At 40.3% G+C, this 18445-nt stretch overlaps 1 protein-coding gene across 3 annotated transcripts in view; it reads right to left on the bottom strand.

Moving 5' to 3' along the window:
• Nucleotides 1-18445, bottom strand: part of NUP210 (nucleoporin 210) — a 117693-nt gene that overhangs the window by 9413 nt on the left and 89835 nt on the right. For all 3 annotated transcript variants that reach the window (XM_043551061.1, XM_037904076.2, XM_043551060.1), the window contains exons 29-35: nt 15410-15501; nt 11755-11929; nt 8191-8366; nt 6544-6761; nt 5787-5923; nt 4816-4939; nt 1641-1787 (exon numbers count right to left, since the gene is read on the bottom strand). In XM_043551061.1, the coding sequence (XP_043406996.1) occupies nt 1641-1787; nt 4816-4939; nt 5787-5923; nt 6544-6761; nt 8191-8366; nt 11755-11929; nt 15410-15501 (1069 nt within the window). The remainder of the gene's footprint in view (nt 1-1640; nt 1788-4815; nt 4940-5786; nt 5924-6543; nt 6762-8190; nt 8367-11754; nt 11930-15409; nt 15502-18445) is intronic.

The following is an 18445-nucleotide window of genomic DNA, read 5'->3' as shown; positions in this document are numbered from 1 at the left end:
CACTTTCGCATCTCGGAAGGTTTGGCTGACCATGTGTTTAAGCACAGACCTGAAGCAAGGAAAAATAGATGCCCCTTTTTTCCACTCTGCATAAGGAAACTGCAACATCTTACCCCCGATAGCATACTTTCTGCAGCACTGTGCAACAAAGGCAACCTCCATTATGCAGAGCAGCAGGTCTAACGGACTATTATAAGAAAGCTCTCTCCACATAATCTGTGCTTTTTAAAAATCATATTGTGACTCATCTACACTTTCCCTCTGCTCTCCCAGTGTTGCCAAATCTCATGATTTTTTCGCAAGTCTCACAATTTTTTGGTATGTCTTAAAGCCCCAGCTCCTGGTGTCATGGGATCAGAGGAGAATCTTAGCTTTCATTAAAATGAAAAAGTTTCTAGCCCTCACGGTTTCAGGGAAAAACATGAAAACATGAATCCCTAAAATGTTCACAAATCAAATAAAGAAGAACTTCAAATGCATTAGGTTAAAAAAAAATGTACAATTTTTAAGCTCTTCTTGTGATTTTTGAATCCTTGGCATTGAGAATACTGCAATACCCGCACAAGACAGGTACAGTGAACAGACTGAGAAGATCAGCTTTAGACCAACACAAGTTATTGGGCTCAATACAGGGTTATCTGGGTGAAATTTAATGGCCTGTGCTCTACAGGTCAGACTCGGTGATTTAATGGTCCCATCTGAGCATAAACTCTATGAATCTGCCTGACTCTAGATAGAAGACAAAGACATTGGTCCCTGGCAGGGGAAGCAGCTAGAGGAATTGATGTGAATTGTAATTGTTCCACCTGTTGATGGGTTAGGCCCTTCCACTGCTGAAGAGGTTCCCAATGTCAGGGGATTTCTTGACACCTGAGTACTCATGCATTCTCAGGTAGCAGTGGTGGCTTGTACTTTTTGTTTTTGTCTTGTCACCTGCAGTTAGCTAAGAAACTGAAGTCTTTCCTCACGCGATCCATCTGTGCCTTTTCCATATCCAGACTGAGCCACTGCAAAGCAACCTATCTGGGGCTACCTTTATACAGTTCAGCAAGGGCAAACATGGCACCCCGCTAGTTTTGTGGAGTGGATCAGCATGAGCAAGTTATGCCTCCGTTCCACAGATGGCACTCGCTTGCCATCCATTTCAAGGTGCAATGGAAAGACTCATACGGGTTTGCAGAATCAGGATCTTAATTTGTACTTCAACCTTTTCGGAAGCGATCTAGGTAGTGATTTCTTAGCATTAAAGTTTGGATGCAGCCCAAAAACTCTACCAAATGCATCATTAAATTACACAGGGTTGTATCATATAAAATTTCTCAAAACAGCACTATACAGATAGGAGGAAATGTGGAAATTAATGAACCCCCACTGGTTCAGGACTTGTTTGAAAACATTAAGATCTTGACTGCTGTATGGAGCAAACAGTAACAGAGATTATACAAATGTCAGACAACCACATATCAGTAACAACCTAACATTAAAAACTCTAATTTATGCTTGGGACCTACTCCTTAATTCCTTATGCATTCAAGACCTCCACTGGAGTCAGGAGTTTTGGATGCACAAGGAATGTTAGAACAAATTGCAGTAGCAGTGTAGCTCTGCATTTACAATCTCAGCTTCTTTCCCCATCTTACCCGAAACTGCATCAAATCCAGGTTCTGCTGTAAAAATATCATGTGCTGGGAAATCAAATGCATCATTGTTAAAATGAAGGTGGCAGCCGATATTGGATTCTGGCTGTAGTTCTTTAATGGCTTCAATCTGAACAGGTGAACAGTCCCCTAAGGGGGGAAAAAACAGGCATTTAAGGTAAAAGTGAACTTTGCTAACACAAAAGGATGGCTCAACATCATCTCTGAGAGGAAATTTCAAGTCATTCTGCCACCCTCATTATAATCTCAGACATACTATAAAAATGTCTTACAATAAGTAATGCAGTTGTCTTGTCTCACATGTAGCCTGAAAGAGCATGTATAATTGAAAGTTTTATAATGGTAGTTTAGATAAGTAAAAAAGATTTTTTTTTTGTCAGTAAGTCATATTGAACCATAGATTTCAGCTCATTTATACTTTTTTTCCTATAGCTTGTACCTCATAAGTTAGGCAGACTCTGAAAGCCCCACTAAAATGTATTTTTCAGTAGCTCTCAAGAGGATAATGTAATTTATTATTGGATTTGAACAGGCCAATAGTTCACACAAAAATATACTAAAAATATCACTTCAACAAGTGCTGAATCTTAAGACTGTTCAATATTAACAAAAAGGAACTGTGATTAAATCAAGTATGGCTCATTAATCAGAAGAGAAAATATGATGTTTAACTTCACCTGTAAAGTGGTTCTAAAAAACAAATATTTTTGGTGCAATCGTCAATCACAGTAATGGTGATCATGAGCATGCTTAATGCTAAATATATTACTTTAAAAAGTCAATTACATTATAACAGCGAATCAGTCAAGCTGTTGGTTGACTACTAGCTCCTTTACATCAGTAAGAAACGCAGAGACATTTATTAAGCTCTTTGGTTTAAAAAAATCATGAAAGCATCCATAATTCACAAAAATAATAAATCAAAGTAGTTCCAAAAGAGCTCTATACAGAAGTGTTAGCAGAGGTTCCATACTACTCCATGTCCATTGCATGAAAAACAAAAGCCCAATTAAAAAAACGTATTTCAAGCTTGGAACTTCTGTAAACAAACACTGCAGAAAAATGATGGTTTGGGTCAGACTTTACCTTTATCAAGACAAAACAAACTTCACAAGCATTTCTGTTTTCTCTGTTTAAATACAGAAGGACAAATTTTCAAATGACAACATTCCCATTAAAGCTGAAAATTGGGTTTTTGAGCCAAAATTGGTACTCACTTAAAAATCTGTCCCAAGTATCCTAAAATATTCTCTCTCTCTGCATCTGACAAGAAGCCGCAACCTTCAGTATTTAAGTAGAAGAAACCTGAGTGATTTTAAAATTTGTTTTGCTTTCATAAGGTAAAAATTGTGAATTGGATGGCTCAGGGAACCGGTAATTAGATACAAAGCCTTTCTTCACTAGGTTTCCCATTGAAATCCAGTCTGTCAGCACTGCCTGAAAGGCCTCTGACATGGCCTGTGTGAGTTAAGTGATAGCATCATTCCATGTGCTAGCAGAAAAGTGTCTAGATCACAAAAACTGTTGTTACAAAATGATGCTCTTGCTGGCAATCTCAGGAGAGATATCAAGAACTGAACAGGCCTGGAGACTAATCTGTTCTCTCACTCTGGCAGTGGCTCCTCCCACACAAGGTTGAGATAACGTGTGGAAGGCTTGAATAGACTCTGCCTGTGCTGTACCTATCCTGCAGAAAGAGGGAGTTAGCCTGCAGGGCCCTGACTCTAGTGCGGGTCATGAGCACTAAACACAAGCAGACTATATTTTAATGGCCTATGACAATATGACAGTCAGGTTCAAATACACTTTCCATGTACAGCTTTTTTCCGTCATTTGTTGCGAGAAAGGGGAAAATTACACTAGTTTTATTTCTGAAACCTCTCCCATTTATTTAATTTGGAAATTCAAAATTTTAAACAGCTCTCTAACAGCTAGTTGAAAAGTAGGGGATTATTATTTTTGCTAGAACTGTTGAAATTCTCCCTATTTTTATCCCCAAAATGTGAACATTTTTTAAATCAGCTCTACTGATCAACTTTCTCAACTTTTTTCCTTTTTGGAAACCCAAAGGTTAACTCTCTTGGGAAAGTTGATGAAAATTCACTGAGCTATTTTGAGTTTGTTAACTGAAAATATTTTAAAACCCATACTTAAACAATGGTTCAAACTCCTCCACCACCCTCAAAAAATGCAGAATGATTCCTGCACATGTATTACAAATCAGTCATTTGTATGAAAGTGTTTTAGAGATTCTTATATTAGTTCAAAAATATGTTCATCTCTTTTTCCAATTTAACATGTCAGAACCTTGTTCTGAATTCCTTGTGGTTGTGACAGTATTGTGGCTCATAGCACTAAGAGTACATCTACATGGAGAAAAATTGCCACAGCAGTGAGTTTCAGGCGGGGCTTGTGCAACAGAGCTAAAAAGCCACGTACACATTCTTTGGGCTCTGAAACCCAGCAAGGACTCTGAGACTCATTGCCATAGGGTTTGGGGTTTTTTTTTTTAGTATAGTCAGACCCGTAGGCTTTACGATGATTATGAAGAGCTCACAGCATAGGACAGCAGAACTCCCATATTAACAGCTGGACAGCTCCTTGGCCACAAAAGAATCACATTGTGAATTCCTGATAGTATGTGGCATCACAATGGCATATCACTATATGATGATGCCTCACTGCAATTCAGTATCTTCACACTGTGCAACCTCCTGGCTCAAATCACCACACAGTGTTGTGAACATCTCACTTGCATAGCACAGCTGCTGAGAATGACAGGGAGTCTCAGCTCTTGCCTCCCCATCTTTCATGGCTACTGGGAAGGAAAGGTTGGGTTTTTTCTCCCCTCCCTCCTGGTCCTGGTTCTAGCCCAGCTGCCCAAAAGCTCTCACTGGCTGTCCATTTCCCCAACATTGTGCGTGATGACTCAGGAGCATGCCCATGGTCTTCTCACTCTGAGATTTTAGCAGGGAAAGGAAAAAGCCAGTAAGACCCTACAAACTCGCAACATGACCATGACAACTGCCACATAGCTTGCGAGGCAATGGAGAAGCACTAGTGCAGGATCCTTTCTTGCTACAGTCCTAGATGCTAGAGGAGGTCATGCATGTGTGATTAAGTAATGAACAGGCAAGTAGAAGATTCAGCATACTACCTTTCAAATTTTTGCTTCTATCCCCAGTTGCAACTATAACTTTTGAAGCTGCAACTCCTTGTAAGTTTGTTTTCACTCCCGTTACATGCATCGCTATAGTCCTTTGAGGAATACTGATGGATACCTAAAAAAAAGTCAACAAAGAACCCTATTACAGAAGGCTGTTAAATGAAAACAAATTAAGGCAGGAATGGATTTTAGTAAGTCAAAAACTGATTCTCCTCTCTCTCTACCTCACACACAATGCACTTTTTTTTATTATTATTTAAAAAATGCTGCATTTCTCTAATTTTAGAAGTTGCTTTTTTAGGCAGCTTAAGTTAGAAAAACATTTTACTATTTCTATTAATCCCTCATAAATCAGTCTGCTTAACAGGCACAAAAAAGCTGTATTTAATTTAATTAAAAATAATGTCTGGTGCTCTTATGTCTGCTGATATAGTGTATTCAGTGTAGACAGAACTATTTCACTGAAGATCAAATAAATGCAACTCCCTTTAAATTCAGTAATACTGACTGGCCGATGTACAGTACATATGGTACCACATTAAAAAAATTCTGGTTGGGTATCTCATTCAAACAGTGAAACTTGCCTTCATCAAAAGTTGTTTAGCATCTGGAACCAACTTAGCCAAGCAAAGAAATGGAGTGTGCCATATAAAAATAGTACAGGCTCAAAATACAAACTATTACGTTAAATTGCCTTCTTTAACACACACTATAACTATGATGGCTTTGGAAGTACACCAAATATTTTCCCCATCAATTCATCTTCTGCTCAAGATGAACAGTACAGATATAGGAACCTATTTATACATTTCCAAGAAAAAAAAATTAAATAAGTGACAATAACAGAAGCTTAAAATTTTGTTGCTAAAAAAAAAAAAAAAAAATGACCGTAGGTAGAAATATGTTCCTAACAGACAGCAAACAAACCTCAACAGACCTAGTGGAAGTTAAAAGTCTCTCACCTCCCTGTATGTTTTAAGTAGTCCAGGAATCTCATAATAAACAGTGACAACTCCTGAATCCCTTGCCACAGCTACACCAGTCCTTGGGTCAACCTGAAGAACACTGCTCAGTGAAGAGCTCCAGATTCCTGACAAGCCTATGAGAAAAGACTATTTGTAAATTAAACTGCTTAACAGGGTTGCAATATGCTAGCCATGTTTGTTTGGAAACTGGAGTGTGTATCTATAGGTACCCACTATTACATACACCAATTCCCACCACTCTGTGTCTGTGTGTGCATATTATTAGCTATGCTATCCGATGTGCGGGGGCTAGATTCTGAGGTCCTTGTCTCAGAGCCACATTCTGCTCTCAGTTACACCAGCAGAAGTTCCACTGTTGCAAAAATCGCATTAAGGCCAAAGAACTAATCAGAGGATTGAGTAAAGGCCTCAAGACTGTGTCTTTGTATTATTATCCCTGTTAAAAAAAATGTACTAAGTCTTTTCCAGAATGTTTTATATTTTAAGAACAATTGAATTGGAAACTACAGATGTTTGATGCCCAAGACCTCAACACAAGTGAATTTTTCGAAAGCTACAGTTTATCAAACTTATTTGTGGTGTTAAAAAGAACAGCGTGTGTCATCTGATTCTGATCATCATCATAAATAATGTATTTGGTTTCCCTAGACTGTCACAATGCATAGCACTACAAAGTTTCCATGGTAATTCAGAGCCAACATTGAAATGCATTTAAACAGCTAGTGTTTCTTACCTTCTTGATTCATCAGTGTAGTACTAAAACAGATGACATCACCTACTACCATGTCTCTGAGCTCAGGGAAAATGGCATGTTGCACAGGAAGGGGGACATAATCTGCAATTCCACTGTGCTCTGTATCCCAAACCATAAGCAAGGTCAAGCCTACATTTACAGTTCGAATTACAAATGTATTGTTCATGGTTCCTTTCCCAATCTGCACAAAGTCATCTCTGTAAATAAAAGGAAAAAAAATGGCTTTGGACTTCAGAAAATTCTGCTATTCCCTTTACTCTCCTCCTAGCTGATAGGTATTTATTCCATTTTTTTTTAAAAAAAAATCTTACTTTGCCTGACTCCTTTTTTGGGATGGTTATTAATTAACTGAGATTAACTAAAAGGAGCAAAATATACAACTGATGTATTTAGTTGTCGTTCAAGAAAATCTGAATCCTAACCACTGCACTCTGTAGCATGGATCACGGGTCACCTGCAGGTTTAAACTAGCGTAAATGGTGAATTTTCTGTAGCTTGCAGTCTTTAAACCATGACTTGAGGACTTCAGTAATGCAGCCAGAGGTTAGAGGTCTATTTCAGGAATGGGTGAGGTTCTGTGGCCTGCAATGTGCAGAAGGTCAGACTAGATGATCACGATGGTCCCTTCTGACCTTAAAGTCTATGAGTCTGTGAGTCTAGAAGAGGAAATCATGAGGTCCTTATGACCTAATATATCATTTTCTAGCATTTCAAGAAGCTCTTAAAGAGAGGCAAGTCTCTTCTTTCACTTTTTCACAGAAAAAAGAAGCAATACAATGAAAACTCTATGAATGGGTCTAACACTAATTGCAGCTGGTCAGCCATAATTTCTTAACTCTACTAGGTCAGTGTCTTCAAACTGCTACTGAGATATGCACGCTCATCAACGTTGCACACTCCTGACACTACTAATACAAAGATATATCTATATGAGTGGGGGAAAGACAAGATTGCTTAAAAAAACCCATATATCTCTCTTTTCCTCATGACTCTCACCCAAGTATTTACACAAGGAATTCTGTGGAAGACAAACTTTGTGCAGTAATTGCTGGGGAATTTGACGAACATCCCACTGACCAAATATGATTTTTTATTATATCCTGGTAGTGCCCAAAAGCCCCAGTCAGGATCGCATCCCTATTGTGCTAAAGACACAGTCCTCACTCCAAATTCCCTAAGTTTAAGACAAGCTGCAATGAGTGTGACAAACGGCAGGCGGGAGGGAGAAAGGAGACGAAGGGTAAGGCCAACACTAATAAAATCAACTTGTTACATAGGCCAACAATGTGTACAACTTAATGGTTCAGAATCATTGGAAGTATAAACACGCATACACCCCCTGTTCCCACTGACCCTCTGCCTAAGCATGACTTCATTTTGTCAGGTCAATACTGGTGACAAACTGGTGCCCTTCTCTCTGGCATCTCTGAAGGCTGTATACTTTTCAGGAGTCAATCAACGATCCCAAGCCTGCGATCCCAATCTGCCACCAGAAGTACAGTCACACTCTTGCTGACATAGCTTTATCCCCTTTCTTTTGCTGGGGCAGTTACCATGACTGGTAATACAATGTCTTTTACATTTCTTAGGTGCCCCTATAATTAACACTCTGATGTAGACACTTACCTGTTGGTTGCAAGGTTGAGCACAGAATTGTGCGAATGGAAGGTATCTCCAGAGTTATCATGGAAATGGACTGTGAAGGTTAATGTCACACCCAATGGTAGAGCCAACAGAGCCTCTTTGTTCTGAGTGTGCAGAACAGGACTAATGGAGATTCTCAGGTAGGAAACAGGAGACACCTGTATGACATTAATAAAAGACGACATTCTGTAAAGTGCTTTTTTCCCTTGACCGTGGGGTGCCTATTAAATAAAGCCATTTAAATAATTTTCAGACACAGATACATGTAGAGTTCTTTATGAACCACACATATTTTTAGTCTGGACATTACAACAGCATTGAGAGATGGAGCTTTACATTTCACACAGGGCATATTATGTTTCATAAAGTCCTTGCAAAGTATCTCATGCTCGTATAGCACCGGGAGCTGAGAAGCAATAATGACATATAACAAATGCACAAAATTACAGAGATGATGTGGTTATCCTGTAAAACAAAACCAGAAAATTCAACAGATACACAACTCAACTAATAACCTGCAGGCTTCTCCCCAGCAAAGGTGGATATACAAAGATTATACATCACCAAATATCAACCCCTGGGTGAGTGGTGCATGAGGTACATATTAAGGATGAGATTCTAACATCTGCTCCAGTCCCTCTACACCAGGTAAAGGGCTGGAGTAGCATAAACGGACTCTAAAAGCCCAAGATCTGGCAGGGGGAAGATTTCCCCCAGTGCAGGAAGAGTGGAAGACAGCTGTAAGGCCGCCCTCCAATGTCCACCTCTCAAGACCTACTACAGAGAGGTGTGGCTCCAGCACTGTGGAGATTATGGGCAGCCAGGGAGAAGCTGCTGCAATTCAGACAGCTCCCCCTGGGCTATCTCTATTATGTTGGTGCTGCAGGAGTTGCCCAGGACTGGGAGGGCACAAAGCTGGCTTAAAGCCACTTTAGCTATAACTTCCACAGGGCTGCGAGTTCGGTATTGCATCTCTAAGAGGCACAGCACAGCATCTCAGCCAGGACGTTCAAAGGGAGTGCCCACTTCTAATGCTGCAGAAGGGTCAGGCCACTCTCAAATAAACTCTCCTATGGCTTGATTAATTGGGCCCACCTTGCGTCTGTTAAGCACAGATTGGTCAGGAAGCTGCCCCAGAAAATCAGAATGGGTTTGCAATCCCTGCTCCTATTCTACAAGCTGTTTAAAGAAATAAGCATTTGTGCAAAAATAAAGACAATTTTTGCAGCAACACTTACCTGTAGGGAATCGTTCTTACAATGATGAATTCACAAATGTTTTGTTGTGGAAATGTATTTCCATTATTAATTAATAAAAGGAAAACCTGCTTGACTTATCTAGGCTAGCTATCAAAAGTAAAGGGACGTGTGTTTCGTCTGATATAGCTTTTGGAAAATACCAGTAAATAATGGAAGGATAAAGGAAGGAAAAAAAAAAAAAAAAACAACCTTCAACTGTATAAAGAACAGTACTTTAAATGCCCCCCTCAAGCATACCTTTCTTCTGAGCTAAGAGGCTCAGATAACAGAGTTTTACATTTTATCTCAAAATGTACGTGTCAAAACTTGAAAAGGAAAGGACAGCTTTGGCCTCAAGGAAACTGCATCTTTGGTGAGTCTGAAAACTGTGGCTAAAATATCAGTATGTACAGCTGTCTGCTCCACTAGCTGATGTAATAAGCTAAAATATCAGTGCATATGGCCATCTGCCCAACTAACTGATGTAACAAGATAACAAAAATGCCATTTTCCATGACAGACTTTCAAGCCTGTTTTACTTAACAGTCTCAAAACAGGGTCTGTAGAGACAACTGCTAGATCTAATATTGATGAAAGCAGTTATTTATTTTTTAAGAACATCTCAGCTTTCTGAATATTTCTAGCATTAATGTTTTGATGTTTGGGTTGATTAGAGCCAGACGGCATGTGAGCAAGTGCTGAGCTTACCTCCCCACAAAACTCTGGTGTATCGCTCCTTACTTTTGTTGCCACCTGCTGTTTCAGGAATACAGCCTCTCCAGAGCAAAGACTGCCAAAATACTCACATTGGTATATACAGATAGATACAGGAAGGAAGGTCCAGTATTTAGAGGACTAGCCTACTGTGACTCAGGAGACCTGGGTTCATTTCCTGCTCTGCCTCCCTGTGTGACCTTGGACAAGTCACCTGGTTTCTCGGTGCTTCAAATCCCCATTTGTAAAATGGGGCTAATATAACTTTTCTACCTCATAGAGACATTGTGAGGATAAAGATACTCAAGATATGAGGAATTCAGATGGCAACAGGGCCAGATAAGTACCTAAGATGGGTAGACAGGTCACGGCAGAAGCTGTATGGATGTGAAATAAAAAGACAGCCCCCACCCCAAAGAGTTTACAGTCTTAAATCCTCAATCCTGCAGTTTGCTGGCTCCATGAACAGACAGAATGAATGAGTGAATGGAGAGAGCACGGCTCCACAACCCCAACGTGCTGGCCAGGGTATCTGATCCAGCTCCCAAGAAAATCAATAGGAGTCTTTTCCGTGGCTATAACAAGCACCGGATCAGGACCCAGCAGAGTCTAGGCTAAGTATTAGGGAGGGGGAAGCAAGCAAGCTCTGGCCTGAGGGCTGTGGAAAGTACTCATACTCTTCCATATTACTTTGGTTAAGACAAGTGCAGGACAGACATGAGAGCCATCAGTGCCCAAAGTGCTGAAACAGATACATGCATGATTATACCCAAGCAGAAGTCCATGCAATTTAATAATGGTAATCATATGAAAGAGCATTAGTCAGGCTGACAATTTAATCCCTTCGCTGCTGGTTCCTACTGTAACTTTTGTGCCTTCTCTGAAGCGAAGGCACTTCAGAGAACTTTAGCACTATAAGCAACATGCGCCAGCACTGGACATGCTTCTTGCCCAGCTTACTAAGGACATTGGAGAGCAGCTAAATCTGAACCTGAGGGTAGTCACTCTCCTGTTTTGATTTCCTGCAGACAGAGTCTGTTAAGAGCTACAGTACTTGGAAGCTGAAGAAAGAAAATGGTATTTCTGCACAACACAGACATGCTGAAAATTCAAGCACCACTGTTAGTCACCTTGCAGCTGACACTGTATTCATCACTCTGGCTGGCTTTATCCCTTTCCCCTCCTTGAGAAATGAGCCGCCTATGATAGATGTCAGTAGCTACAGAGTATCAAACACTTCTAAAAGAAAACACTTCTGAAGAGATTTTTTTTAGCACATTTTTCTAGCTTACAAGTGCACATGCAACCCACAGGCACATTTTTTGGTGGACTGTGCTACGGTTGAGAATTCTCCAATGTGAGGAGATGCACATTTTAAAACTTCATTATCACCACCACCAAACTGGTACTCCAACATCTCGATAAAAACAACACTGAACTGACCATTAATCGGTGCATTTTACACTTTACAGAATTTAAAAGTGAAATTAACTTTACCCAATTGGTGTCATAGCAGCGTATGTTTTTAACGGACGAAACTGCATTAGCCTTAATTGTGTTCTGACACTAGTGAAGATAAAAGGAAAAATACTACCTTAATGGCAACTACAATGGTCTGGTTGATTCCAAATGGCTCTTGGGAAATTATTTCGATTGTTGATGATCCTATCAAGGACCCCGAGTTCAGAAAGCCTCGCTCATCAATCTGTACAACAGGAACTTTACTGGGACCATCCAGGACACGGTAACTCAGGGAAGCTACTCTGTCCCTTGATAAAGCAAAAACAGAAAGCTTTAAAAAAAAAAAATCTACATTTACAACCAGATTTATTTAAACCAAGCGTAAACTAGTGCTATCTGATGTGTGTGTTTACCGTGTTTTTGCTATAAAGCCACAGAGCACTGTAATCTAATCTAAGAATCAAGTGTTCAGATCCTGATTCAAGCCTTCCTGGAAAAAGTCTTATCTATGCTTGGGCATATATTAAAATCCACTTGCTGTCCATTACCTTACAGTGTCATCGTTCACTGACGTGAACTCGATTCAGAATATTAATGTATAAGGTTACAGCATGGGCTTTCACAGACATTTTCTGTCAACAGTATTCAGTAGCAGATTAGTCTACCAGGGTCAACACTGGTATTAAAGATAAAGACAGGGACATGACTAAGTAGTTCTCATCAGTTTCCTGAAAATTAATTGTACACAAGGTTAATTTTTAGAATAAAACACTCCATGGTATTAGCATATTAATAAGTAAAGTGAGCAAACGTATAAACTCCAATTAGCAGGCATTCTGACTCATTGGATATTTTTAAGAACCACTTACAAATGTTATACAGTACATATAAACAACCTTCTCTTCTCTCCCCCTGCCCCCAATGCATTTTTCCATTCAGCTGAGAATACAGCATTTTCCTTCTGTGGAACCCAACATGAAAACTGTATCCTGATGGTCCTTACTGGCTGGTCAAATAGTGAAGGTGCCAGGCTTGATTACACCACGGGATAAACTGTTTCTGGTGGAACTGTGACAGATATGGCAACTTCCTGCACTCTCCTTGAAAGGCCTTAGTTTATGTGTTATTGTGGGCTGGGATTGTATGTAACCTCTCTGGGGGAGATGTGACAGATATTGCAACCCCACAGAGCATCTTTAGGGTCCATTGTTTTAAATGAATGGTTTATGTATGATTATGTTTTTCTTCATGCAGAAGGATGACCATAGCTCCTCTAGGAACCGAAACTGTGAGTGGTGATTAAGGGGAATCAGCCTGGTTGTTTTATCTCTCCTCCGCCCCCCAAGGTATCACTTTCCAGAGAGGCTTACATATACTAGTTTAAACTGGATTCTCCTGAGGCCAACAGACAAAAGAAAGGACTTTTGGATAAATAGCCTGAGTTTAAACTGACTCAAGGCCTTCTTTCTGATCCAGTCAACAGTCAGAACTTTCTGTCCAAAGGGGGCCTCGATACTTGCAGAAGAGTTGGAAAGACTTGATCTAGTATGGCCCCCTAAGACTGATGGATGGCCTGTGGTAAGCTTTTAGCATCTGTGTTGATTCTTTTATTGTTTTTATATGTCTACTCTGCAATGCTTTCACCTCAAGAATAAATGTGCTTGCTTACAAAGAGCTGTGTGGTAACATGTAACTGCGGTCAATTATGCTGTTCATAGCCTTTGGCGAGAAAGCCAAGCACAGACACTGGCCTGGTTAGGCAGTTTCGCTTGCTGGGAATATCCCTGTGTAAAGAAGGAACAGTGGAGTCTGGAAAACTGCCAGTCAGGAGGGAGAGAGTTACGGGTCTCTACCCAAAAGAGATGAAGGCCGAGGAGGCAGAAGCCTAGAGAAGATTCCTTTGGGGGACCATGAGGGGAGAACACATGTGCAGTTGCCCTGAACTGTGACAGGAATATCCCAGGGTGCAGAATACCGGATAGTGGAAATGGTCTGACCATTGCGGGAGGTGTGCAATGAAAAGGAGTATGCAAATTATTCTTCATTGGTTGGGCCTTCAGCTGCTCAGAGCAACCACAAAAAGCCTTAAGAGGAGAGGACAGGGAGCCATAAGGATTATTTTAATTTATTGACCATACCAAGTGTGCTAGGCCATTTAGAGAACAAGACACACGGTTCTTGTCCCTGATAACTTATAGGCTAAATGGCAGATTCTGATACTCTTACTCACTTTACATCATGAGGAGTTTCATCATCTCGAACAGTGCTATGTGTTGAGTAAGGTACTATTCAGTATGAGCAAGGATATGAGGTTTAGAAAGAATACACTAGATGTTAGAAATAACACCACAGCTGATAATATGAGAGTAATGGAGGGAAGTTGGGGGAAGGAGAACAAGGATTACAATTAAACTCATGGGATTGTTCATGTATGAATGTAACTTGTTAACTCTGCTGGGGGGAGGAGATCCTTTATTGCATGGTGTTTACAGCACCAGGACTGGGTTTTGATTAATTAATGTATTCACTGTTAAGACACATGAATGAATTCAGTGCATCATGCCTCAGGCAGCCAAAGGATGATGCAGCCTGGTCAAACTTTAAAGCTTTCCTCCCCTGGAGAAAGCAGTGGTGCAAACACCATCTGTCCTGACCCCCTGGGTAAATCCCCTGTGGAAAGTAGCTGTCCCTTTCTAGCACTGGGCTTGAAATTTTCAGACGCTAAGACAAACTATATCAAGCCTGAAAAAAGTTTAAAGAACATTTCTTTGAAAAGTGACAATATAAAAAATGGCACCTCCTTACTCAGCAGATCTGTTTCCTGACTTTGGTAGGAAAAACATTTCTGCTTTTTTCAATCCCTATAGCTCTGTATCACCAGTGTTAGCAATTGGGAATGAAAGCAGGTTTCTTTTCGGACTCACAAGCCATCATGAGAGATGTTAACTAAGTTCCAAATGAAGGGCAAAATCCTGTCCTGCTGCCCCCAACCTCCCAGTTACACCTCTGTAATCCTATTGAAGACAGAGTTACAGACGTGTAACCAAGACCAGAGTTACTAGTGATAATACATGAGCCAGACTTGCAGAACAAGTCTGGCTGGGCCAAAAAAATAGTCTTTTCTTAGTTGTAAACTGTACAAACTAGAGCTGGAAATCATTAAGAAATAATATATCTGGAATGACATGCCATTTTTTTACACTGCTACTTCTCAAAATACAATCATTTTACGTAACCGTGACATGTAAAGAATCTCAAGAGACAAAAATCAGTATTTATTATTTTTAAGAAACAAAATGCAGATTTTACCATGGTGATGTGAAAGTTTAGTAAACAAAAATGTAACATGTTACCAACTATCAGTGGATTTAAGTTGTGGTCTTTAGATAAAACACTTTCTGCTCTCACAATCTAGTCCCAGCCGCTCAGTCAGAAAAACATCAAGGAGCTGGTTTTCAGAAGTGCTGAGTACCCACAACGCAAGTTAAAGTCAGCTACAGATTCCCAGCACCTCTTAAAACCAAGACCTAAAAGTTCTTATACTTATATGACTGTGTAGGTATTGCTTTCTAACCAAGGAAAGACCAGTACAAGATTTGATAGAAAACGAATGTAGAGATAAAGGGCTACTAATCATCAGATAAATCCTTCAAATTAAAAAAAAAAAAAAAAAAATCTCCCTGTACATCCTTAAACGAAACAGCCCCAAAAAAGTTATTTTAAACATCTAGAATTATACTTTATAGCTTCAATAAATTGCTGACACACTGTAAAAAATTACCACTTACCTGTTTGTTTGAAGTTTAATAAATGAGTTAGGTGACATTAAGATCTGCTCTGCATCCACTTGTGGAGTAACTAGAAGTAGTTTATCAAATACCTGGAAAATAAAAACTAGCCTTGTTTATTTCTACGATCAGCTAGCTACTGAGGAACATTTACTTCTATTTTTTCTTCCTTTTCCAAAACAAAATTAAGAAAAGGAACACAAAATAGGGACATAAGAAAAAGAGCTTCGTAGTGATAAAACCTTAACTATATTTTAATATACAGGATTAACAAATTGTGCACTAGTTTAGGAATGATGTGAATAAATGTGAGACAGTCCAGATGAGAGCAACAAAAGTGATAAAAGGTTTAGAAAATGTGACTTATGAGGAAATGTTTAAAAAAAACCTGGGCATGTTTGGTCTCGAGAAAAGAAGACCTGGGGGACCTGATAATAGTCCTCATGCATGTTACGGTCTGTTACAAAGAGGACTGTGGTCAACTGTTCTCCATGTCATCAAACATAGGACAAGAAATAACTGGCTTATTCTGCAGTAACGGCGATTTAGGTTAGATATTAGGAAAAACTTTCTAATGATAAGGATAGTTGATTTCTGGAATAGACTTCCAAGGAAGGTTGTGAAATTCCCATCACTGGAGGTTTTCAAGAACAGTTTGAACAAACACCTGTCAGGGATGGTCTAGCTTTACTTCATCCTTCCTAGCATGGGAGGCTGAACTAAATGATCTCTCAAGGTACCTTCCAGTCCTACATTTCTACGACTTCTATGATTCTATGTACGGCATACTGAAAAGATGTACAGTTGAAGAAAAAAAATATTAGCAAGGCAAACAGAACAAACTGCAATGAAAATAAAAATCACCTATTTAATACATAAGCTCCTTGTTTCTCTCTGAAGTGGGAGATTTGTATTTATGTAGATGATGAGAAAAAGTATGGCTTCTCAATTTATTGTGGATAGATTAGATCTCGGGACAGAGCATTGTCTGCCTGTGTTTTCCCCAGCTTTGTGTTTTAGATTGAATTCATTAGAAGGAATTTGCAATAAGGTGTTAAAAATCTTTTGAAAAATTAAAATTTAAAGCAGCTTTTAAATATTTCTATTATATGAAGTAGTGGAAAAATCAGAGAAATATGAGATTAAAGATCACATATGGAGGTTCTCGCTTATCCTACATAGTATATTTTGTCCCCGTTATTCCTGTAAAAAAAAAAAAAAGCACTTCTATAAGCATATATGTTGTATTTCCCAATTGTTTCTCAGTACAAGGAAATGATGTCATGCTAGAGAGTCTGTAGATGTGGAGCAATTCATTCATAAGTTTATTGTATACACATATATGCACACATGTACATGTATATTATACATAAGGCTATGTTTTAGTCACGGGTATTTTTAGTAAAAGTCATGGACAGGTCACAGGCCGTAAGCAAAAGTTCATGGGCCTGTGACCCGTCCATGACTTTTACTAAAAATACCCACTGTGACTAAAACCTGGGCAGGGGGGTCGGAGTGCTCGGGGGACGGAAGCGGTTTAGAGGCGACCCAGGATCCCTACTGTTACTGGGGGAGGGGGCTTGGTGGGGCTTCCTACCGGCTCTGTCCCTGCAGCTCTTAGGCACTGGAGACAGGAGCTCCTCCACTCGCTGCTCCTGCCACAAGCACTGGCTGCCGCAGCTGCCGTTGGCCCAGAACCAGAGCCAATGGGAGCTGTGGGGTCAGGGCCTGCGGGCATGAGCAGTGCAGAGACCCCACTGCCCCTCATGGGCTACGGGGGGCCCCCCACCCAGGTAAGCACCCCCCCACGCCCTCCAAACTTCTGCCCTTAGTCCTGAGCGGCCCCCCCCAAACTGCTGCTGCCCAAGGGACTGCCAGGCTTGGGCAGCCCCTGGGTCAGCACCAACTGCTGGAGAAGTCATGGAAAGTCACAGAATCCATGACCTCCGTGATGCACTTGCAGCCTTAATTATACACACATGTGCTCCCCCACACTATTTTTGGATGGTGGAAAGAAGGGCTGGACGAAACTACTATTAATATCAGGGTGAGTTTTGCCCCATGAAACACCACAGGAGTGGGCCTCCAATTTCTCAACATGCACAACGCAGTTCATACATGACAATTTCTTTGTAAATGGAGATGGTTTTTCAAAAGATGCAGCATTTTCAGACTGCAGACTATTATATTATACAGAGATTTACAAGCTCTTTCATAGTGTGGGCCACATTTTGATAATGAGGTTGTGTCATGGATACCTTCCTCCTTGCATCCAAACTCACATGGGCCACTCCCCTCTCATTAGTGATTGCACATCATCTCTGGGGCAACTACAGTGACTGCTCCCTTAGAAATGATATGTCTCTGCTGCATTTTTAATGGTCTTTTCACATGATTTAGTCGCAGGAACAAGGAGAAGGAGCCAGCAGCAAGTCACCAGCCAGCTCTCTGGAGACCACCAACAAATTCTATAGGGTCCACGGATCACAGTGTGTGAAAACTGCTGGTATTATGCAAGGGACAGTGAGCCTCAAACTTTTATCATAGGACAAAAAGGTGAATGTATTTACAGAACAGAGCAGGACATGCATCCTAATCAGTAGTACTTGCAGCCACATGACCCTGAGCACCTCCCGAGAGTCCCCAGCTCTCATTAAAGGTGATGGAAGCTGAGGGTGCGCAGCATTTCTGAGGAAGTGGGAGGCATGTTACAGGGTTGGGTCTTCCTGCTTGATTAAAGTTAGCAGCATTTAGCCCTTACACAGGCAAGGGGAAAAAAAGAATCACAAAAGAGGGAAGTTGCCAACACGCTCATTTTTGAATGATACTTTGTAGTGTTCATTATACCCAGGTGTGGCGTTAAAGAATAAAAATTTAAACCACTGTACAGAATAGCCATTCATTTTAAAAAGGGGAACAATTCCCCCCCCCCCCCCCACATTCAACTGGTTTGCAACTTAAAGACCTTGAAATGCACCATTTGAATTTCAGGGTGCTGCTAACGAGTATCAAGAATCCAGCTAAGAAACTACAATT

Source organism: Chelonia mydas, chromosome 7, assembly GCF_015237465.2.
Source record: "Chelonia mydas isolate rCheMyd1 chromosome 7, rCheMyd1.pri.v2, whole genome shotgun sequence".
In the NCBI taxonomy this organism is placed as follows: Eukaryota; Metazoa; Chordata; order Testudines; family Cheloniidae; genus Chelonia; species Chelonia mydas.
This window is presented reverse-complemented; position numbering and strand designations above follow the sequence as displayed.